Below are 21,069 nucleotides of genomic sequence, written 5' to 3'. Positions count from 1 at the left end.
GTATTGTAAGCCATTTTGGGCCTCTTATCTATGAGAAGATGTGCTGGCATTGGAGAGGGTCCAGAGGAAGTTTGCAGCAGTGATTCTGGGAATAAAATGTATGAGGAGTGTTTGATGGCTCTGGGCCTGTATTCACTGGAGTTTAGAAGAATGGGAGAGGTATCTCATTGAAACCTATTGAATATCAAAAAGCCTAGATGGAGTGGATGTGAAGAGTTTCCTATACAATGGGGAGTCTAGGACCCGAGGGCATAACCTCAGAATAGAGGGACATCCATTTAGAATGGAGGTGAGGAGGTGGTGTATCTGTGGAATTCGTTGCCACTGGTGGCTGTGTAAGTCAAGTCATTGGATATATGTAAAGCAGCATTTGGTCGGTTATTGATTAGTTAGGGCATCAAAGGTTACAGAGAGAAGGCAGGTGAAAGGAGTTGAGAGGGATAGTAAATCAGCCATGAATGGCGAAGCAAATGCCCTAATTCTGCTCCTTTGTCTTATGGTTTTATGATTTTATTCAAACAAGCAGAGAACATTCCCGTGCTATCGTCATTTGTGCTTTGTGGATGGGGAAATGTCCTTGAGGTGTTAGGACAGGTATCTCCCAGGCACTCTGCAGTTAAGAGTATTTTTGTGTCTTCTTCCATTGTGTTTCTAGTCAATGGTGATCTGCAGAGTATCGATGATGGTAATACCATTTACTGCTGAGTGAGGGGAGATCTTGTGGAGGTGTACAAAATTATAAGGGCTACAGATAGGACCAACACATGCAGGCTTACTCCCCTCAGATTAGAGCTAGATGTCAAGTTTAGGGTGAAAGGTGAAATATTTGAAGGAAAGCTAAGGACAAACCTCAATCAGAGAGTAGTGTGAGTGTGGAAGGAGCTTCCAGTGGAGGTGGTTGATGTGGGTTTAATTGCAACATTTAAATTTGGGTAGATACATGGATGTGAGGGATATGGAGGGCTATGATCTGAGTGCAGGTCGATGGAATAAACAGGTCATCATGGACTAGATGGGCTGAAGGGTTTGTTTCTGTGCTGTAGTGCTCTATAACTTTATGACCCCATGTGGTTAGGCTGTCCCTTATTGAACGTGGCTATCCCATGGTACTCCTGCATTGGGCAAATGTTACTTGCTACTTCTCAAGCCTTGTTGCATGTGAGTATGATCTGTCTCATATCTCCATTCACTGGAGGTGCGCTCAGTCCTAACTTCTGTTACTGTCTGTGTGATAAGTTGCATTTTTTCCCTGAAACTGCATGGGTTCGTACAGGTGCTACAGATTAATCCCACAACACAACAACGTGGGTTGGTAGATAGATTGGGCACTGTGTGGTACAATCTGCAGGGGGTTCGCTGGGAATGTGAGGAAAACGGGGTAATGCAATGTAGCATGTAGTCGATGGGCTGAAATGGTCATGTTGTGTAAGTTAATATTGTAGAGTGGATTCCAGTTAATTGGGACACATCGGGACCGGTGCATTTTGGTCCATTTAAACAGCTGCTCCAATTAGCCAAAGTTTCATGGAAATATTTAAAAAGATATGAAAAAGACAAACTACTGGTAACAAATTATGTATTTAAATGAAATACAGAACAAGTTAGCTCCAAATAGTTATCAAGGGAGGAATGCATTCAGTGTACGTTGCCATGCTCTTTTGAATGACTGTAAATGAACAAAATTAGCGCAGACACCCAATGCAGATAGTGGACTGCCTTCAAGCAATGCTTTTGATGATTGCATCCTCCAGATCTTCATTTTCATTATGACGTTCAAGATGATTGTTGATACCTTCAAATTCTTCGTATTCCCTAACTTGTTGAAATAGTGCAATGGTTCAATTTTCACTCCCGGCTCTTTCTGGCATCCCTAAGCCTGAATTCTTGAAACTGCAATAAGCAAAACAATTCTGAACTGTCCTACTGCTTATTTCTTGCCAACTATCTGTGTCAAAAAAATCACTGCTTTTTGAACACAAACATATGCATTTGATTTTACAACATTTTGCACTAAGCACAGAGTAGTGTTGAACAGCCACATAAGTGCATGTAACTGACGCTAGTTAGAAACTGTTTGGCATGTCTCCTGCCCGAATTAAGTGGCATAGTGTCCCAAATAAATGAAGGGAATATCAGCTATTTTCTCAATTTGCTTTTGTTTTTGACAAATTGTCTGAAGTAAGCGGCTGCCCTGATTAACTGATGACTCAATTAACCAGAAACCACTGTATTCTATGCCACTGTTGGATTATCTGAGAAATTGTAAATAATATTGCAGTGACCTTGTCTCATTTTGATGATGGGGAGGGTACGTTTGAGACATGATGGCACTATTTGAAGGATAAAGGTATAGAAATTTCCACTGCTCATAGGAGTGGTGTATCTGAGCCTAAGTGTACATTTAAGAACCGACTGTGGCAGTAAGACTGTAGAAACATTGTTGTACTGGGCACTGGGATTATTTGAAACTCACTGCCTTTAGTAAAGGAAGTTCTATCAATAGCTCTGACTGTGTCACACAGAACATAAAGATAAAACAGTGCAGCACATTACAGACTCTTTGGCTCATGATGTACCAACCAATATAAACCTGCTCCAAGATCAATCTAGCCCTTCTCTCCTAAACAACCATAACCCTCCATTTTTCTTACATCCATGTACCATTTAGGAGTCTTTTCCCTATCTCAACCTCTACAAATATCCCCAGGAATGCATTTTTAGGTGCCCATCAATCTGTATATATATTAAAAAAACTATCTCCAAGATCTCCGTTAAACTTACTTCTCTGCACTCACCTTAAATGCATGAGCATTGCGACTCCGGGAGAAAGTTGTTGTCCATCAATTCTGTCTATGCCTCTTATAATCTATACATCTGTATTAGGTCACCTCTCATCCTCCATCACTTCAAAGACAAAAACCCTAGTTGGCTCATCTTTCCCTCATAACACCTGTAATCTAATCTAGGAGGCATCCTGGTGAACCTTCTCTGCACCTTCTCTAAAACTTCGACATCCTTCCTACAATACAGCAATCAGAACAGAACATAATACTCCAAGGGTGTCTAACAAGAGTTTTAAAGAGCTGCAACATTATGACACAACTGTTGAACGCAATTCCCCAAATACTAAAGGCCAGCAGACCACATGCCTTCTTAATCACCCTTAAACGTTCTTAGCCACTCTTGTTTCAGCATGTCAGTCCATGGACTCCTCTCATGCCTCCAATCTGATGGCATGAATATCAATTTCTCCTTCCAGTAAAAAAAATTCCCTCCCCCTACCCTCTTCCCTTTCACCCCGCTTCTGCCGTTGACCCCAAGATCCCTTTTTTCCTTCGCACTGCTAATCTGCCTATCACCTTCCCCTGAGTCCCCTCATCCTTCCCTTTCTCCTATGGTCTACTCTCCTGTCCTGTCAGATTCTTCTTCTCCAGCCATTTACCTTCCCACCCACTAGGCTTCACCTATCACCTTCCAGCTAGCATACTTCCCCTCCCCCCACCTTTTTATTGTGGTGTATTCCCCCTTCCTTCTCAGTCCTAAAGAAGGTTCTCAGACCAAAACATCAACAATCTATTCACTTCCATAGATGCTGCCTGATCTGCTGAGTTACTCCAGCATTTTGAGTGTGTTGCTCCCTATCAATTTGTATGTTATCTTTGAAGGATCAATAGACATTGATCCCAAGATCCCTTTGTTCCTCTGCACTGCTAAGAATCCTGCCAACATTGTCCTCCAGTTCAGTCTTCCAAAGTTTATCACTTCACCCTTGTCCAGATTGAACTCCATCCGTTACTTCTTTCTTGCTTTAGAAAGCAGCAGTGTGTCTTACACAAGGTAATAATGTGCATCTGGTTTATTCCTCTGTCAAATCTGATTCCATTAAAGTGAAGTGATCTAATTTTTAATAGACTAAATAAAATGAACTATTATAGATATCACATGCAGTACTTGGGTTTTCCACCCCAAAATATGGAATTTCTTGACATTGTTAAATATTTTAGGTATGTTTCTTCCAATTGTGAAACCCTGTCACCTTCACAGAGTTACAGCAAGCGGCCATATTCTCTCTCCTATAGGGCTCACCTGGGCAACCAGGCCCCGTTGGTAGGACTGGGCCAAGAGGACCTCAAGGATCGCCTGGCAACCCTGGGCCTGAAGGTCTGAGAGGGATTCCTGGGCCTGTTGTAAGTAAACAACGCAAGGAAGTAGCTTTGCAAGTCATTTCAGCATTTGCTTTTTCTCCATTGAAGATATAAATGAATTAACATTTGTAATGTCCTGTTTCAACAGGGAGAACAGGGTCTTTCTGGGCCACCCGGTCAGAATGGACCCCCTGGTCCTATGGTAAGTAACAGTGTGGGAATAGTCAGCCTGTTGCCAACCCCCACTTCCTCACTCATCCCTTTGACTAACGCTGCCAGAAAAATCTGGATCAAGCGCTCAAGTTAGAACATAGTCATAGACTTCTACAGCATAACAGGTCCATGCCAAACCAGATTTCCATCAAAGCTGGCCCTACTTACACAAAGAGATGTACAACACAGTGCTTTGTGGCCCTTTGGCCTACAATGTTTTGCTAAACTAGTTAATAATACAAAATTATACTTATCCCTAATGGGCCCGGCCATTCAAGAAGATCACTCAGTCTATCAGCTTTGACTCTCTGCACAGCCCCCAGATTTAGTCACATGGCCCAGTCTTCAGCTGGGCCCAGTATCCTGAGAAGTTCAGTTAGTTCATCTGCCCTTCAGTCCCATAAGTCCAACCTTTATGGGATCTTGCATTTTACTCCAGGCACCTGCCTGAAAGGGGTGTCAAACTGCAGCTCCTTAGGGACCGGATTAGGGAACTGGGGATGCAGCTTGATGACCTTTCCCGGTCATCAGAGAAGTGAGGAGGTGATAGATAGAAGCTGTAGGCAAGTAGGGATAGGAGCAGACAAGTTAGAAAAATGTTTAATTGGAGTAAGGGAAAATATGAAACTATCATGCAGGAACTTGGAAATATAAACTGGGAGCAGATGTTCTCAGGGAAATGTATGGCAGAAATGTGACAAATGTTCAGGAGATATTTGTGTGGTGTTCTGTATAGGTACATTCCAATGAGACAGGGAAAGAATGGTTGGATACAGGAATGATGGTGTACAAAGACTGTTGAAAATCTAGTCAAGAAGAAAAGAAAAGCTTATGAGAACCTTCAAAAAACTAGGTAATGATAGAGATTTAGAAAATTATAAGGCTAGCAAGAAGGAGCTTAAGAATGAAATTAGGAGAGCTAGAAGGGGTCATGAGAAGGCCTTGGCGAGCAGGATTAGGGAAAACCTCAAGGCATTCTATAAGTATATGAAGAGCAAGAAGATAAGATGTGAGAGAATAGGACCAATCAAGTGTGACAATGGAAACATGTGTATGGAACCGGAGGAGGTAGCAGAGGTACTTAATGGATACTTTGCTTCAGTATTCACTACGGAAAAGGGTCTTGGCGATTCTGAGGATGAGTTAAAATGGACTGAAATGCTTGACCATATAGACATTAAGAAAGAGGATGTGCTGGAGCTTTTGAAAAGCATCAAGTTGGATAAGTCACCCAGACCAGACAAGCTATACCCCAGGCTGCTGTGGGAGGTGAGGGAGGAGATTGCTGAGCCTCTAGCGATGATCATTGCATCATAAATGGGGGTGGGAGAGTTCCGGAGGATTGGAGGGTTGCGGATGTTGTTTCTTATTCAAGGAAGGGAGTAGAGATAGACTAGGAAATCATAGACCAGTGAGTCTTACTTCAGTGGTTGGTAATTTGATGGAGAAGATCCTGAGAAGCAGGATTTATGAACATTTGGAGAGGCATAATATGATTAGGAACAGTCAAGATGGCTTTGTCAAAGGCAGGTCTTGCCTTACAAACCTGAATGATTTTTTTGAGGATGTGACTAAACACATTGATGAAGGTAGAGCAGTAGATGTAGTGTATATGGATTTCAGCAAGGCATTCGATAAGGTACCCCATGCAAGGCTTATTGAGGTAGTAAGGAGGCATGGGATCCAAGGAGCCCTTGCTTTGTGAATCCAGAATTGGCTTGCCCACAGAAGGCAAAGAGAGGTTGTAGACCTGTCATATTCTGCATGGAGGTCAGTGACCAGTGATGTGCCTCAGAGATCTGTTCTGGGACCCCCTTCTCTTTGTGATTTTTACAAATGATCTGAATCAGGAAGTGGAAGGATAGGTTAGAAAGTGTGCTGATGACACAAAGGTTGGAGGTGTTGTGGATAGTGTGGAGGGCTGTCAGAGGTTACAGCCGGACATCGATAGGATACAAAACTGCACTGAGAAGTGGCAGATGAAGTTCAACCCAGATAAGTATTAAGTGTTTCATTTTGGTAGGTCAAATATGATTTCAGAATATAGTATTAATGCTAAAGCTCTTGGCAGTGTGGAAGATCAGAGGGATCATGGGGTCCGTGTCCATAGGACACTCAAAGCTGTTGCACAGGTTGATTATGTGGTTAAGAAGGCACACAATGTATGGGCCTTCATCAACCGTGGGATTGAGTTCAAGAGCCGAGAGGTAATGTTACAGTTGTATAGGACCCTGGCCAGACCCCACTTGGAGTACTGTGCTCATTTCTGGTCACCTCACTACAGGAAGGATGTGGAAACTATAGAAAGGTGCAGAGCAGATTTACAAGCATTTTGCCTGGATTGGAGAGTATGTCTTATCAGAATAGATTGAGCGAACTCTGCCTTTTCTTCCTGGAGCGACGGAGGATGAGAGGTGACCTGACAGAAGTGTATAAGCTGATGAGAGGCATTGATCATGTGGATAGTCAGAAGCTTTTTTTCCAGGGCTGAAATGGCTAACACGAGAGGGCACAGTTTAAAGGTGCTTGGAAGCAGGTATAGAGGAGATGTCGGGGTAAGTTGTGAGTGTGAGTGGTGAGTGTGTGGAATGGGATGCCAGCAATAGTGATGGAGGGTGATATGATAGGGTCTTTTAAGAGACTCTTGGATAGGTACATGGAGCTTAGAAAAATAGAGGGCTATGGGTAAGCCTAGTAATTTCTAAAGTAAGTACATGTTCGGCTGCATTGTGGCCAAAGGGCCTGTATTATGCTGTAGGTTTTCTATGTTTTTATGAAATTACATCCTTAATGTACAAGATCCTATCAAAGTTGAATTTAAAATTGTAAATTGAGTTAGAAAGTGAGAGATTTGTGTACCTACCACCCTTTAGAGTGGTATCCTTCTAATGTCCTCCTAACTGTCTAACCCAGGGGTTCCTAACTTGGAGTCGATGGACCCTCGCTTAATGGTGTTGGTCCATGGCATTAAAAGGGTTGGGAGCCCCTAATCGAAGTTCTCTTTATCCATAATACTTCATCTTTACCAATAATACCTCCTCTTTAGCAATGAACAATCTGGCAGAGGACCTCAGCAGGCTGAGCAGCATCTGTGTGCAGAAAACAACTTTCAGCGTTTCAATTTAAAACTCTGCATCAGGAAGGTTCTAGATTCCAACATCTACATCTACATACATCATTGTTAGTTCCCCCCAGGAGAAATGTTTTTTCTTCTTATTCCATTGAAAATCCTTTGTTGGTCTAGCTCAGCCTCTTTATTGCAGGAAGTACAACCAATTTTATAAAAAGTGTCTCCAGATTCTTGGAGCAACAAACAATCTAGTGGTGGACCTCAGCAGGTCAAGCAGAATCTGTTAGGGGAAATGAACTGTTGACATTTCAGGTCAGAACCCAAAACGTCAACAATTCCTTTCTTCCCACAGATGCAGCTTGACATGCTGAGTTACTCCAGCAGATTGCTTGTGACTTCAAATTCTAGAGTCTGCTATGTCTCTAAATTCTCAGAGTCTGGTAAAATTACAAGGAAGACGCACTGCCCTCTCTAATATATGCTGGCTCTCAGTGAGCGCGGTGTAGTCTGAGCAGAGTCTGTAACTAAACACCCTTACATTTTTATTCCATACTGTCGGTCACAAGGGCTAATGGCTCATTAATCTTTCTGGTTATTTCTTCTCCAGAAAGTTTAATCGAAGGCTGATGATTCAGCTTTCAGGTCTCAGAGTGAGAACTCCAAGCTCTCTAGGGAGAAGGGCTGTATTTATTTTCAGTTTGTGCACCATGACACTGAATTGAACAACAATATTACAGCAAAGCAATCTTCTCAAGCCCCAAGAATGCTCCAATATTAACTCTAAGATAGTAAATTAAATGACCAACACAGTCCAAGGATGTGCCTGGAGCAGCCAGCAAGCATCCCCATGCTTCCGGTGTCAACGTAGCGTGCACACGGCACACTAACCCTAAAACTGTACATCTTTTCACTGTGGGAGGAAACCAGAGCACCCAGCGGTAAGCACTCCTTACAAAGATAGCAGTAACTGAATCCCAATCTTATAGTTAGCTGTGTAATAGCTTTACACTAGCCACTACATTACCATGCCAACATGTTTCTCATTTATTTACTTATGAAACTGGATTATTAATTATTATGTATTCTGAATAAATAGCCTTGCATTATTAACTGATTTAATGGTAAGTGATTGGGAAGTGTGTAACTAAGTGATGTAGCTTTGAAAATGCTGTTAGGTGTGACTAGGGCATTATCACAATGTGACAGGATCCACCGGTGTAGAGCCACCAAGAATACAGTGTGCAGATTCCCAAGTATGAGGTTGGGTATCGCCATCTGAAGTGGGATGCCTCCTTCTCCCACTATGTTATTGCAAATAGAGTCAAACAACATGGAAGCAGTTCCTTTGGCCCACTGAATCCATAATGACCACCATGAACCCATAGAATCCTACAAAAACTACCCCTGACTTAGATACCACTGGCAATTTACAGCAGCTAATTAACCTTCCCACCCACATCTCTGGGATGCTGGAGGAAATGCGAGCATAAGGGGGAAACCCACACAGTCACAGGGAGAATGTGCAAAATCCACACAGACAGCACTAGAAGTTGGGACTGAACCCAGTTAATTGGATCGGTGAAACAACAGCTCAATTAGCTGCACCCCTATGGGCTATTTGGAGGAAAGGGAATGGTTGAATGACAGACTAACTCACTGATCACAGCGGAAGATGACACAGTGTCTCTGTAAATTAACTAATCTTTTTGAGGGAAGGCCTTTGAAGGCCAAGCTCATGATTGTAAAGCCCAAACTCTCCTTGCAGTGAGGATTATCCTGCAGTGTTACTGTGACTCCACAGCTCCAGGATCCCAGGTTCGATCCTGACCGCGCCTGCTGAATGTACGGAGCATGTGTATTCTCCCTGGGATCCCCCTGTGTCCTGCAGTTACACAACCTGCCATCAAAGATGTGTGAGTTCATTGGCCACTGTGGTGTAGATGGGCATTAGGGGTATCAGTGGACAGTTAGAAGGTATGTGATTAGCCACTGTGGTGTAGATAGGCGTTAGGGGTATCAGTGGACAGTTGGAAGGTGTGTGATTGGCCTCTGTGGTGTAGAAGGGTGTCAGGTGTAACAATAGAGAATTGGAAGGTGTGTGATGAAGAATAGATTAGAAATACATAAGTGGGAGAGAGGATTGTATTGATGGGAATGCACTGTGAGATTGGGTTGAATGGTATCCTACACTGTGAGAAATATGAAATGCGTAGATTTTTGAATATAAAACAAAGGAAGGGATATATCTTAACACAGGAAGGTATTCTGAGGTAAAAGAAAATCCTCATGACTTTGGTGATGGAGATTTAATGGACTGAATGTCCTAACTCTCAGTCTATATCTTATTTCCTGATGGTCCTGCAGCTGTTGTGCTCCATACTCATGGATTCCATCCAGGGGAACCAACTTCCCGGGCATTCCTCAGGGAATTCTAGTTAACCTGTGCCTAGTGAATTGGCTCATCAGCTGTATTTGTTTCACTCAGGAGGGCAGAAAATGTCTCAGGCAAGTTATATCTCAGCAAAAGAACAAGGATCTCAGCAGGTCAGACAGCATCTGTGAAGGAAAATGGACATTCGGCATTTTGGGTCAAGACCTTTCAGTAGGACTGAAAAGGTTAGCCAATGTAAAGAAGTGAAGGGGTGAGTGTGTAAGATATAGCAAGTGATAGGTAGATCCAGATGAAGTAGGGTTGATTGGCAGATGGAGGAGAGAAGATTGGGATAGTAGACGCTGACAAGTGATAGGGGGACACAACAAAGGGCTGCAGATGGTGGAATTGATAAGAAGGAAAAGAAGAATGGTATCAGGTTGTAAATCAAATTAATCTGAGTTACACAAATGTACTTTAGTTGTCAAGTTGAAAATGATTAATTCCCTTGAAGTGTTTCATGGTGTTTTAATTACTTTTTGCTTGTAAAGTCATTATTTTTTTAATGAGATTCATTTTATTAATAAGGGAGGTGTTCACTGATAATTCAAAGCGCTTTGACAGCTGGCAAACCTAAGGGTTTTGCTTAACCATTTGTAAAATCACAACAGGGACAGAATGTGCACATCCAGGGGGCAAGTATTGCTCTTGGACATTCAGGATCAGGCTTTGGTGCAGTGTGTGGGAGGAGGTAGAAGCGGATGCTTCTTCAAGTCAAGACAGATAGCGTGCAACACAAATATAAAATCTGTAAAGTCAAAATTTAGACCCCTCTCTGATGCCCAGAATGAGACGGGTGACACAGTAGCACCTCACACCTCCAGCAACACAGGTTTAATCCTGACCTCTGCCACTGCCATGTGGAGTTTGCACGTTTACCATCCCACCTCTCTGGGTGCTCCCATTTCCCTAAACATGCGGGTTGGTGGGTTTATTGGCTGCTATACAATGCACCTTGTGTGTAGGAGTGTGGAAGAATCCGCTGGGAGTGGATGAGAATGAGGGGGAGAGAATGCAATGTACTTAGTGTAGTCAGTGCAAATGAGAGTTTGATGGTCAATGTGGGTTCAGTAGGTCAGGCAGCATCAATAGAGGGAAATGATTGTCAACACTTCGGCTGGACTGAAAAATTGAAAGAAAATAACCATTATAATGGGGTGGAGAGGAGCTGGCAGGTAATAAAATAGTTGGATCCAGGTTGAGGAAAGGTGGGTGAGTGGTGATAGGCAGATGAGGGAGGGGAGAGTGGGAATAGTGTCAGAAGACTGTAAGATGTAGGAGCAGAATTAGGCCATTCAGCCCATCGAGTTTGGTCTGCCATTTCATCATGACTGATTCCCAGATCCCAATCAAGCCCATACATCTGCCATTTCACCATATCTTTTGATGCCCTGACCAATCAGGAAACAATCAACTTCCACTTCAAATATGTTCACTGACTTGGCCTCCACCACAGACTGTGGCAGAGCATTCCACAGATTCACTATTCTCTGGCTCAAAAAATTCCTCCTTACCTCTGTTTTAGAAGGTCACCCCTCGATTTTGTGATTGTGTCCTCTAGTTCTGGATACCACCACCATAGGAAACATCCACCCTATCCAGTCCTTTCAACATTTGGTAGGTTTCAGTGAGATTCCCCCACATGCGTAAACCTCCACTGGACTCCCGCCAATGTCAACAAATCCTTTCTGAGATATGGGGCCCAAAATCATTGACAATACTCCAAATGCAGCCTGACTAATGTCTGATGAAGGCTCAGCATTATCTCCTTACTTTTATGTTTATTCCCTTGAAAGAAAATGCTAACATTGCATTTTCCTTCTTTACCACAGACTCAACCTGCTAATGAACCTTCTGAGAGTCTTGCACGAGGATTCTTAAGCCCCTCTGAACCTCTGATTTTTGAACATTCTCCCCATTTAGATAATAGTCTGCACTATTGTTCCTTTTACCAAAATACATTATTCTACATTTCCCAACACTATATTCCATCTGCCACTTTTCTTGCCCATTCTTCCAAAGTGTCTAAGTCCAGCTGCAATCATATTGCTTCCTCAGCACTACCTACCGCTCCCCTTACCTTTCTATCATCCACAAACTTTGCCACCAAACCATCTATTCCATTATCCAAATCACTGAAAAACAATGTGAAAAGTAGCAGTTCCAATACTGACCCCTGAGGAACATCACTATTCACTGGCAGCCAACCAGAAAAGGCCCCCTTTATTCCCACTCACTGCCCCTACCTGTCAGCCATTCCTCTATCCATGCCAACATATTTCCTGTAATGCCACAGAATTTTATCTTGTTAAGCAGCCGCATGTACAGCACCTTATCAAATGCCTTCTGAAAATCCAAATAAATGGCATCCACTGGCTCTCCTTTGACCACCGGGCTGGTTACTTCCTCGAAGAACTCTAACAGATAATAGACTCCAACACTTACCCAACAGAGGTGAGGCTAACTGGTCTATAATTTCCTTTCTTTTTCCTTCCTTCCTTCTTAACATTTGCAATTAACAGTGACATTTGCAGTCTTTCATTCCCCTGGGATCATGCCAGAATCAAGGAATTCTTGAAAGATCATGACCGATGCATCCATTATCTCTTCAGCAACCTTTCTTAGAACTCTGGAATGTAGTCCATCTGGTCTAGGTGACTTATCCACCTTAACACTTTACAGTTTGCCTAGCACTCTTTTCTTTGCAATAGCAATGGCACTCACTCCTGCTCCATGACACTCACAGGCCTCTGGCACACTGCTAGTATCTTCCATAGTGAAGACTGATGCAAAGTCTGCTATTAAGTTCACCTGCCATTTCTTTGTCCCCCATTACTACCTCACCAGCATCATTTTCCAGTGGTCCAATATCAACTCTCACCTCCCTTTTACTATTTATATAACTGAAAAAATCTTTTGGCACCCTGCTTTATATTATCAGCTAGATTTGTCCTCATATTTCATCCTTTCCCTTATTTTAGCTTTTAAGTTGCTTTTCGTTGGATATTAAAAGCTTCTCAATCATCCAACTTCCCAATCACTTTTGCTACATTATATGCCCTTTCCTTGGCTATTGTGCATTCCTTAACTTCCTTTTTCAGCCACGCTCATCTACCTCTGCCATTTGAAAACAACTTCCTCTGTGGGATATATCTATCCTGCACCTTGTGAACAATTCCCAGAAACTTCAGCCACCTCTGTCCTGCTGTCATCCCCAATGGTATCCTGTTCCAATCCACCTGGGCAAGCTCCTTTCCCAGGCCTCTGTAATTCCCTTTATTCCATTGTGATATTGATACATGTGACTTGTGCTTCTCCCTCTCAAATTGCAGTAAGAATTCAGTCATATTATGCTCTCTGCTTCCTAAGGGTTCCTTTATGATCAGATCCCTAATAATACCATAAGACAAAGGAACAGAATAAGAATATTTGGCCCATTGAGTCTACATCAGCATTCAAATCAAGGCTGATGCTTTTGTTCCCTCCTCAGCCCCACTCCCCGGCCTTCTTCCCATAGCCTATTGATGTCATTTTCAAACAAGAACCTATCAATCTCTGCCTTAAATACATCCAACTACCTGACCTCCACAGCTGAATGTGGTAACAAATTCCACAAATTCTCCACCCTCTGGCTAAAGAAATTTTTCCGCATCTCTGTTTTAAGCGCACCCCCCCCCCCCCCCCCCGCCGTGGCTGTGCCGTCTTGTCCTAACCTCCCCCTCTATGGGAAACATCCTTTCCACATCCATGTTCGAAAGGTTTCAATGAGATCCCTCCTCATCCTTCTGAATTCTAGTGAGTACAGACCCAGAGGAATCAAACATTCCTTGTATGATAATCATTTCATTCCTGGAATCATCCTTGTAAACCTCCTCTAGACCCTCTCCAATGCCAGTACATCTTTTATATAAGGGGTCCAAAACTGTTCACAAAACTAAAGATGAGGCCTCACCAGTGCCTTATAAAGCCTCAGCATTACATCCCAGTTCTTGTAATCTAGACCTTTTGAAATGAATCCAAAAGCTGCATTTGGCTTCCTCACCACTGACTCAGCCAAGTTAACCTTTAAGGTTAACTCAGATTCTTGGATTTTCTCCCTGTTTAGAAAACAGGCTGCACATTTATTCTACTACTGGAGTGTATGACCATCCATTTTCCAACATTGTATTTCATTTGCCACTTTCTTGCCCATTCTCCTAATCTGTCGGTCCTTCTGCAGCCTACCTGATCCCTAAGCACTACCTGCCCCTCCACCAATCTTTTCGTCATCTGCAAATTTGGCAACAAAGCCATTTATTCTATCATCTAAATCATTGACATGCAGCATAAAAGGAAGTGGTCCCAACACCGACCACTGTGGAACACCATTAGTCACTGGCAGCCAACCATTCAATGCCTCCCACCAATCAGCCAATGCTCTGACCATGGGCTGTATTACAGGCCATTCCTGTAATGCCATGGGCAGCCTGATGGGTGGTACCTTGTTAAAGGCCTTCTGAATGTTCTAATTTACAATATCAGCTGCATCCCTTTTATCTATCCTACTTGTAAACTCCTCAAAGAATTCCAACAGGTTCGTCAGGCAAGATTTTCTCTTAAAGAAACCATGCTAAATCTGTCCTATCTCATCCTGTGTCACCAAGTACTCCATAACCTCATCCTTAAAAATTGATTCCAACATCTTCCCAACCTCTGAGGACAGGCTCACTGATCTATAATTTCCTTTCTGCTGCCTTCCTCCTTTCTGAAAGAGTGGAGTGACATTTGCAATTTTCCAGTCCTCGGGCACCATGCCAGAGCCCAGTGATTTATGAAAGATTATTGCTAATGCCTTCAAAATCTCTACCGCTGCCTCTTTCAAAACCCTAGGGTGCAGTTCATCTGGCCCAGGTGACTTCTGTACCCTTGGGTCATTCAGCTTTTTGACCACCACCTCCCTTGTAATAGTAACTGCACTCACTTCTCTTCCCTCACACCCTTCAACGTCTGACACGCTACTAGTGTTTTCAACAGTGAAGACTGATGCAAAATACTCATTCAGTTCATCTGCCATCTCCTTGTCTACCGTTATTATTTCTCCTGCCTCATTTTCTAGTGGTCCTGTATCTGCTCTCATCTGTTATTTTTTACATACTTGAAAAAGGTTTTACTATCCACTTTGATATTGTTTGCTAGTTTCCTTTAATATTTTATCGTTTCCCTTCTAATAATTCTTTTAGTTGCTCTCTGTAAGTTTTTAAAAGCATCCCAATCCTCTATCTTCCCACTAATTTTTGCTTTGTTGTATGCCCTCTCTTTTGCTTTTACAATAGCTTTGACTTCCCTTGTCAGCCATGGTTGTGCTATTTTACTATTTGAGTATTTCTTCATTTTTTGGAATATATCCATCCTGCACCTTCCTAACTTTTCCCAGAAATTCAAGCCGTTGTTGCTCTGCTGTCATCCCTGCCAGTATCTCCTTCCAGTTTACTTTGGCTAACTCCTCCCTCATACCACTGTAATTTCCTTTACTCCATTGAAATACTGTTACATCAGACTTTCTCCCTTTCAAGTTTCAAGTTGAACTCAATCATATTGTGATCACTGGTTCCTAAGGGTTTTTAAGCTCCCTAATCACCTCCGGTTCATTACATAACACCCAATCCAGATTAGCTGATCCCCGACACAAAAAAGAGAAAATCTAAAGATGTAATTCCATCTCCTAACCACAGATCCACACCACCGCCTATGCCTTCCTGCCTGTCCTTTCAACGCAAAGTGTATCCTACTTTCAGCCATGACTCAGTGATGCCCACAATAGCATATCAACAAATCTCTAGTTGCACCACAATTCGTCCACCCTGTTCCGAATGCTATGTGCATTCAAGTACAGCACCTTCAGCCCAGCATTTTTTGCCCTTTTGCTTTGGTGGTACAATTTATCTCTGCTCTGTCTGAATCATTGGCTTGTCCTTCCTTACATTCATGTTACATCCATTATCTACTTGTAAACCTGCTGGCTATCCTCAGCCCTATCATACGGGTTCCCATCCCCCCCGCCGTATTATTTTGTACCACTCCCAACAGTTCTAGTAAACCTGCCCGCAAAGTTTACTTGAAGTTAGGAAGTGATAGGTAAAGTGGCAATGGGCTGAGGATGATGGAATCTGACAGGAGAGGAAGGTGAAGAACTGAATAAAAGGAGGGCAGAAAGGAACCAGTGGGAGGAGTGTGTAGCTGGTGGGCAGATGGAGAGATCGGGGAGTGGAAAGACACATGGTGATGGGAACCAGGTGGATCAGCGGGGAAAGGAGAACGAAAAAGGAAAGAGAAGAAGCTGTTACCAGAAGCTGGAGAACTCAATGCTTAGGCCACCTGGTTGGAGACTGCCCAGTCCTCATCTGCTGCCTGACCATTTCGCCCCACAGGTGCTGAGTTCCTCCAGCTTCCAGATTCCAGTATCCGCAGTTTTGTTTGTGTTCATTGGGCTCAGGGGATGGTAGGGCCCGTTCCTCTGACTGTATTAGATAATAATCACAGTTTAAACCGAGCAATAATCTCACTGCAGTGTGTTGCTATGTGTCACCTATCCTTCGAACATTTGAGTTCACATCGAATCACTTTTAACTGACGGTTGCTTTCCTTTTTTTAGGGACCTCCTGGTATGCCAGGTCTGAAGGGCAATCAAGGATTAAAAGGTGACAAGGTGGGTTCTCCTTCTGGGAATGCTGAAGGAATCACTGGGCCAGAGTTTGTGTTCAGCATCCAACACTGCTGAAGCTGCATGTCATACTCTGAAGTGATGCAGTGTTTGAAAATGATGCAGCAGGTCACAGTGAGCATGCATTCCACTGGTCTTCTGATGACAGATGTAGATCTGTTCGGAAGGTGTGCCCCCTTCCGGTGGAAATAGAAAATTAACACTGGTGCTTGAAATCTGAAATAAAAACAGAAGGTGCCAGAAATACTCAGCAGGTCAGGCAGCATCTGAGGAGAGAGAAGTAGTTAGCATTTTGGGTCTGTGGGCCTTCATCAGGATTAACTAATTCACATTTATTTGTAATCATTTGCTTTGTGTTAAATATATGAACAACATCTCTTGTCCCCAGTTTAATTATTGAATTAGTGTTAAAGAGTTTAAACATGATGACTCATATGATTTATAAAAAAGCTCAAAGTCACAGTAAACTTATACATTCAGAGATGCTCTTTCCACATACCACTGCTACCATATGTGGTTATTTGAGTTACTGTCACCTTCCTGTCAGTTTGAACCAGTCTGACCAGTCTCCTCTGACCTCTCTCATTAACAAGGCATTTTCACCCACAGAACTACTGCTCTCTGGATTTTTTTTTTGTTTTTTTCACCATTCTCTATAAACTCTAGAGGCTGTTGTGCGTGAAAATCCCAGGAGATCAGCAGTTCCTGAGATAGTCAAACCACCCTATCTGGCACCAGCAATCATTCCACGGTCAAAGTCCCTTTGATCACATTTCTTCCCTAGTCTGATGTTTAGTCTGAACAATAATTGATCCTCTTGACCATGTCTCCATGCTTTAATGCTTTGAGTTGCTTCCTCATGATTGAATAATTAGATATTTACATTAGCGACCATGAATACAGTTGTATCTAATAGAGTGGCCACTGAAAGGATCTTGCTATGTCATTTTCCTTAAAATAAATGACAATCAGACTGAATAAAGATACTTATAGGGACAGATACATTGATCGGTGTTTAGTGTGTGTATGTGTCCTCTCCATTGACTTTACAAATGTCAGCAGATATATCAGCTTAGTTCTTGAAGTGCTGTCACTCTGGTGTATTTGGCTGGACTCTGTGCGATCCCACCCAAAATGGAGTTCCTATTCAGTATGCCAATAACATTAAGTAACAACGTTCTTAATTCTCACCTACACCAAGGATTCTTCAGCTTTGAAAGAACTGATAACTCTGCTCGGGGAAATGCAACAAGCAGTTCCAGGCACAGTGGCCAATGTTTCTGATCCAAGTCTTGATGAGAGTTATCCTTTCTCTGTGACCACTTTTCCCTTTTTTGCCTCTTCCAGGGACATACTGGTATGATTGGCCTGATTGGGCCTCCCGGTGAGATGGGCGAGAAGGGTGATCGAGGCCTCCCAGGAAACCAAGGAAAACCAGGTCCCAAAGGAGATGTTGTGAGTATCGAGGCTGGGCAGTGGGTCCAGATTTCGTCTGCTGATCTCATTAATACCCTGGCAGGGAAAGTGAACAAGGAAAGTCTTACCAGCCAACACCGTGCTCCTAATCAGTTGACGTTACTGTTCCAGTTATGATACTGGCTGTCTGATAGGGTAATGCTCAAATAACCTAGCATTCCTGGGATTAGGTAGTGCCATGCGAACAGAGTCAGATTAGTTTATTGTCATGTACAGTACACCAGAGGTGCAATGAAATACCTTACTCATATGAAGCTCACAGAGTAACCAGTGTTATGTAGTAATGGTAAATGCAGCAACCTGCACAGAACAATGGAATGGTGTGGAGAAAAACTGGAGGGACAATCGCAGAAGACGTAGAGTTAAGGGTTTGAGAATGTGGCAGCATCACCAGGAAGGGAATATGAAAGAGTTGATAGGTTCAGAAGTTAGATAGGAGTGGGAAAGAAGCTGTTCTTGAGTCTGGTTATTCAGGCTTTCAAGCTGCTTAGTCTTCTAGAAGATAGAAGAGAGAATCAGGAGGGCCAGGACAATACCTTTTGACTTACTGATGCAATGCACCATGAAGATGATCTGGATGGAAGGAAATGTGATGAACTTAACACCCTCTGCAAGTTCTGACAGTCCAGAGCAGACGTGGATTTTCTAGACTTTTGAATGTCATTGATTAAAACCCGAACTTTTTGTTAACCTATTATAGAGCAGTATGATAGATTTTCCTGTGAACCCAGCGAGGTGAAAGAGAGCAAAGAACTATGCAGGCACTCTGGACTCTTGGCTCCTACCATAAACCTATTCATGTTTCTGATGCCTGGCATTTCAGAGAACCAACCCCATTCTGGTTCCAGTTCAGACTGCCGACTCTGGCTGTACTCTGGTCCCCGCCACCATTTGCATTCCTGGCAAATGAATGAGTTCGGTACCAGACACCAGGATTTCCAAACAGCTTTGCTTATCTTTGTTGTTGCTTGCTTGTAGAGGGGTGAATGTAAATGGACTATTATTTAGTTAGCTCATCTGCTGGCCCACTTCTCACCAGGTTGTATGAAATGTGCTGAATGACAACGACTGTCTTCAATAGACCCTTTCACATTCTGTTCAAGTCCCAAACCACCTTACAGCACTTGAACTGCTTCTTAAAGTGAAGATTCCTTTGAAATTCAGAATGGCAGCAGCCAATTTGTGCACAGCAAATTCCCATTTGTAGCCAGATTTTGTGGACGTTGAGTGGAAGTGTAAATATCATCTGGAATTCTGGGGTGAAATCCTGCTCAAAGCTGCAATGTTGTCCAGCTGAGAGAGAGCACATCATCTCTGAGGTGGACAGGAACGTCAACTGTGCAGAGTGTATTCGATATTGCATCAGCCTAGACATTTATGCTAAAGTGGCTGAAGTGGGATGTAAACCCAGACTCCTCCAGCACAGCTGCAGGAATGCTGTACAATAAAATGATGGAGTGCAGAGGTTTGTGAGAGTTCCATTCTAGTCTTCGCCACAAGGCACTTGACAGTTCAGAGAAGGGAGCAGAGTGGTTCAACCCAGAAGATACTTCAGCAAGTAGCATGATAATCGGTAAATCATTTATTATTGCCACTGTGAAAAACTGGTTTTGCATGCCATACGTGCAGATTATATTTTCAGATCAGTATGTTAAGAAAGTACAAGGGAAAAGCAACAACAGAATGCAGAATATAGTATTAGAATGAAAGTGCAGTGCAGTCAGGCAGCAAAGTACAAAGCCTCGACAGGGAAGATCGTGAGGACAAGAGTCTATCTTATTGTACAACAATCTCCATTCAGGTCTTATAGCAGAATGATAGAAGCTGCCCTTGAGCCTCACTTGCAGGCTTTTACTGTATATCTTCTGCCCAATGAGAGAGGCAAGAAGAGAAAATGTCCTGGGTCAAAGGAGATTTTTGATATTGTCGACGCAAGAGATTCTGCTGATGCTGGAAATCCAGAGCAATGCACACAAAATACTGGAGGAACTCAGCAGGTCAGGCAGCGTCTATGGAAAGGAATAAAAAAACAGTCAACTTTTCAGGCCAAGACCCTTCAGGATGAATAATTTAATTCTATTGGCTCCTTTACCAAGGCTGCAAGGAGCATAGACAGAGTTCATGAGGGGAGGTTGTTCTGAGCTGAGTCCACAACTCTCTGCAGTTTCTTATAGCCACAGACAAATCTGATCATACCAAGCCTGATGCATTCAGATAGGTGATAGGATGCTTTCCCTGGTGTGTCTATGAAAATTATTAAGGATGAACAGGAACTTGCCAAATCTATGTATTAATATATTTTCTCCAGTTTCTATCATTTATAAATACATACACTGTCAGCTATGGCTCATGGCATTCATTAGCTATTGGGACATTACTAATATTTTCTTTCTCCTGATTTTAGGGACTCTCAGGGCTCAGTGGGCCCATAGGACCCCCAGGATCTCCTGGATTACCGGTAGGGAAACTTGTTTTCACAAAGCTTGGATGACTTGTTTCACTTTTGGCAGCCAAGCTATTTCTGATTCATAACCTGATTTCTCATTGCAAAGATTTCCCAGTATCTCTGTCGGAAGTGAGAAGGAATAAGCTCAGTTACCTGTGTGGGTTCATCTTCACCAACACACATCGCCATTCAGGACAAAGTATTCCATCCACCATGCTAACCATTCATTCCTACTCAGTTATCCAACCCTAGGAAGAAGACTGAGGCACAAGTAGGGTGAATGTACACAGTCTTTTGCCCAGGGTTGGGAAATCAAGAACTAGAGGTCATAGGGTTAAGCTGAGTGGAGAGAGATTTAATAGGAACCTCCAGGCAATCTTTTAACCCAAAGGTTAGTCCATATATGAAATAGGATGTCAGAGGAAGTGGTTGAGGAGGATACATTACAACTTGTAAAAGACACTTGGACAGGTACTAGATGGTTTTGTACTTTTGACAATAAACTCAACTTTGACCTGGACTTTCCAGCGACGTGAGCCCAACATGGGCAAATACGAGTAGCTGAGATGGGTACACAAGGGACTACAG

The 21,069-nt window shown here is 42.9% G+C and overlaps 1 protein-coding gene across 2 annotated transcripts in view; it reads left to right on the top strand.

The window, feature by feature from the left end:
- Positions 1-21,069, top strand: part of LOC140740297 (uncharacterized) — a 406,935-nt gene that overhangs the window by 352,072 nt on the left and 33,794 nt on the right. For both annotated transcript variants that reach the window (XM_073069447.1, XM_073069446.1), the window contains 5 exons: positions 4,080-4,187; positions 4,294-4,347; positions 16,491-16,544; positions 17,907-18,014; positions 20,440-20,493. In XM_073069447.1, coding sequence (XP_072925548.1) covers positions 4,080-4,187; positions 4,294-4,347; positions 16,491-16,544; positions 17,907-18,014; positions 20,440-20,493 — 378 coding nt within the window. The remainder of the gene's footprint in view (positions 1-4,079; positions 4,188-4,293; positions 4,348-16,490; positions 16,545-17,906; positions 18,015-20,439; positions 20,494-21,069) is intronic.

Source organism: Hemitrygon akajei, chromosome 16 (assembly GCF_048418815.1).
Source record: "Hemitrygon akajei chromosome 16, sHemAka1.3, whole genome shotgun sequence".
NCBI classification, from domain to species: Eukaryota; Metazoa; Chordata; class Chondrichthyes; order Myliobatiformes; family Dasyatidae; genus Hemitrygon; species Hemitrygon akajei.
This window is presented reverse-complemented; position numbering and strand designations above follow the sequence as displayed.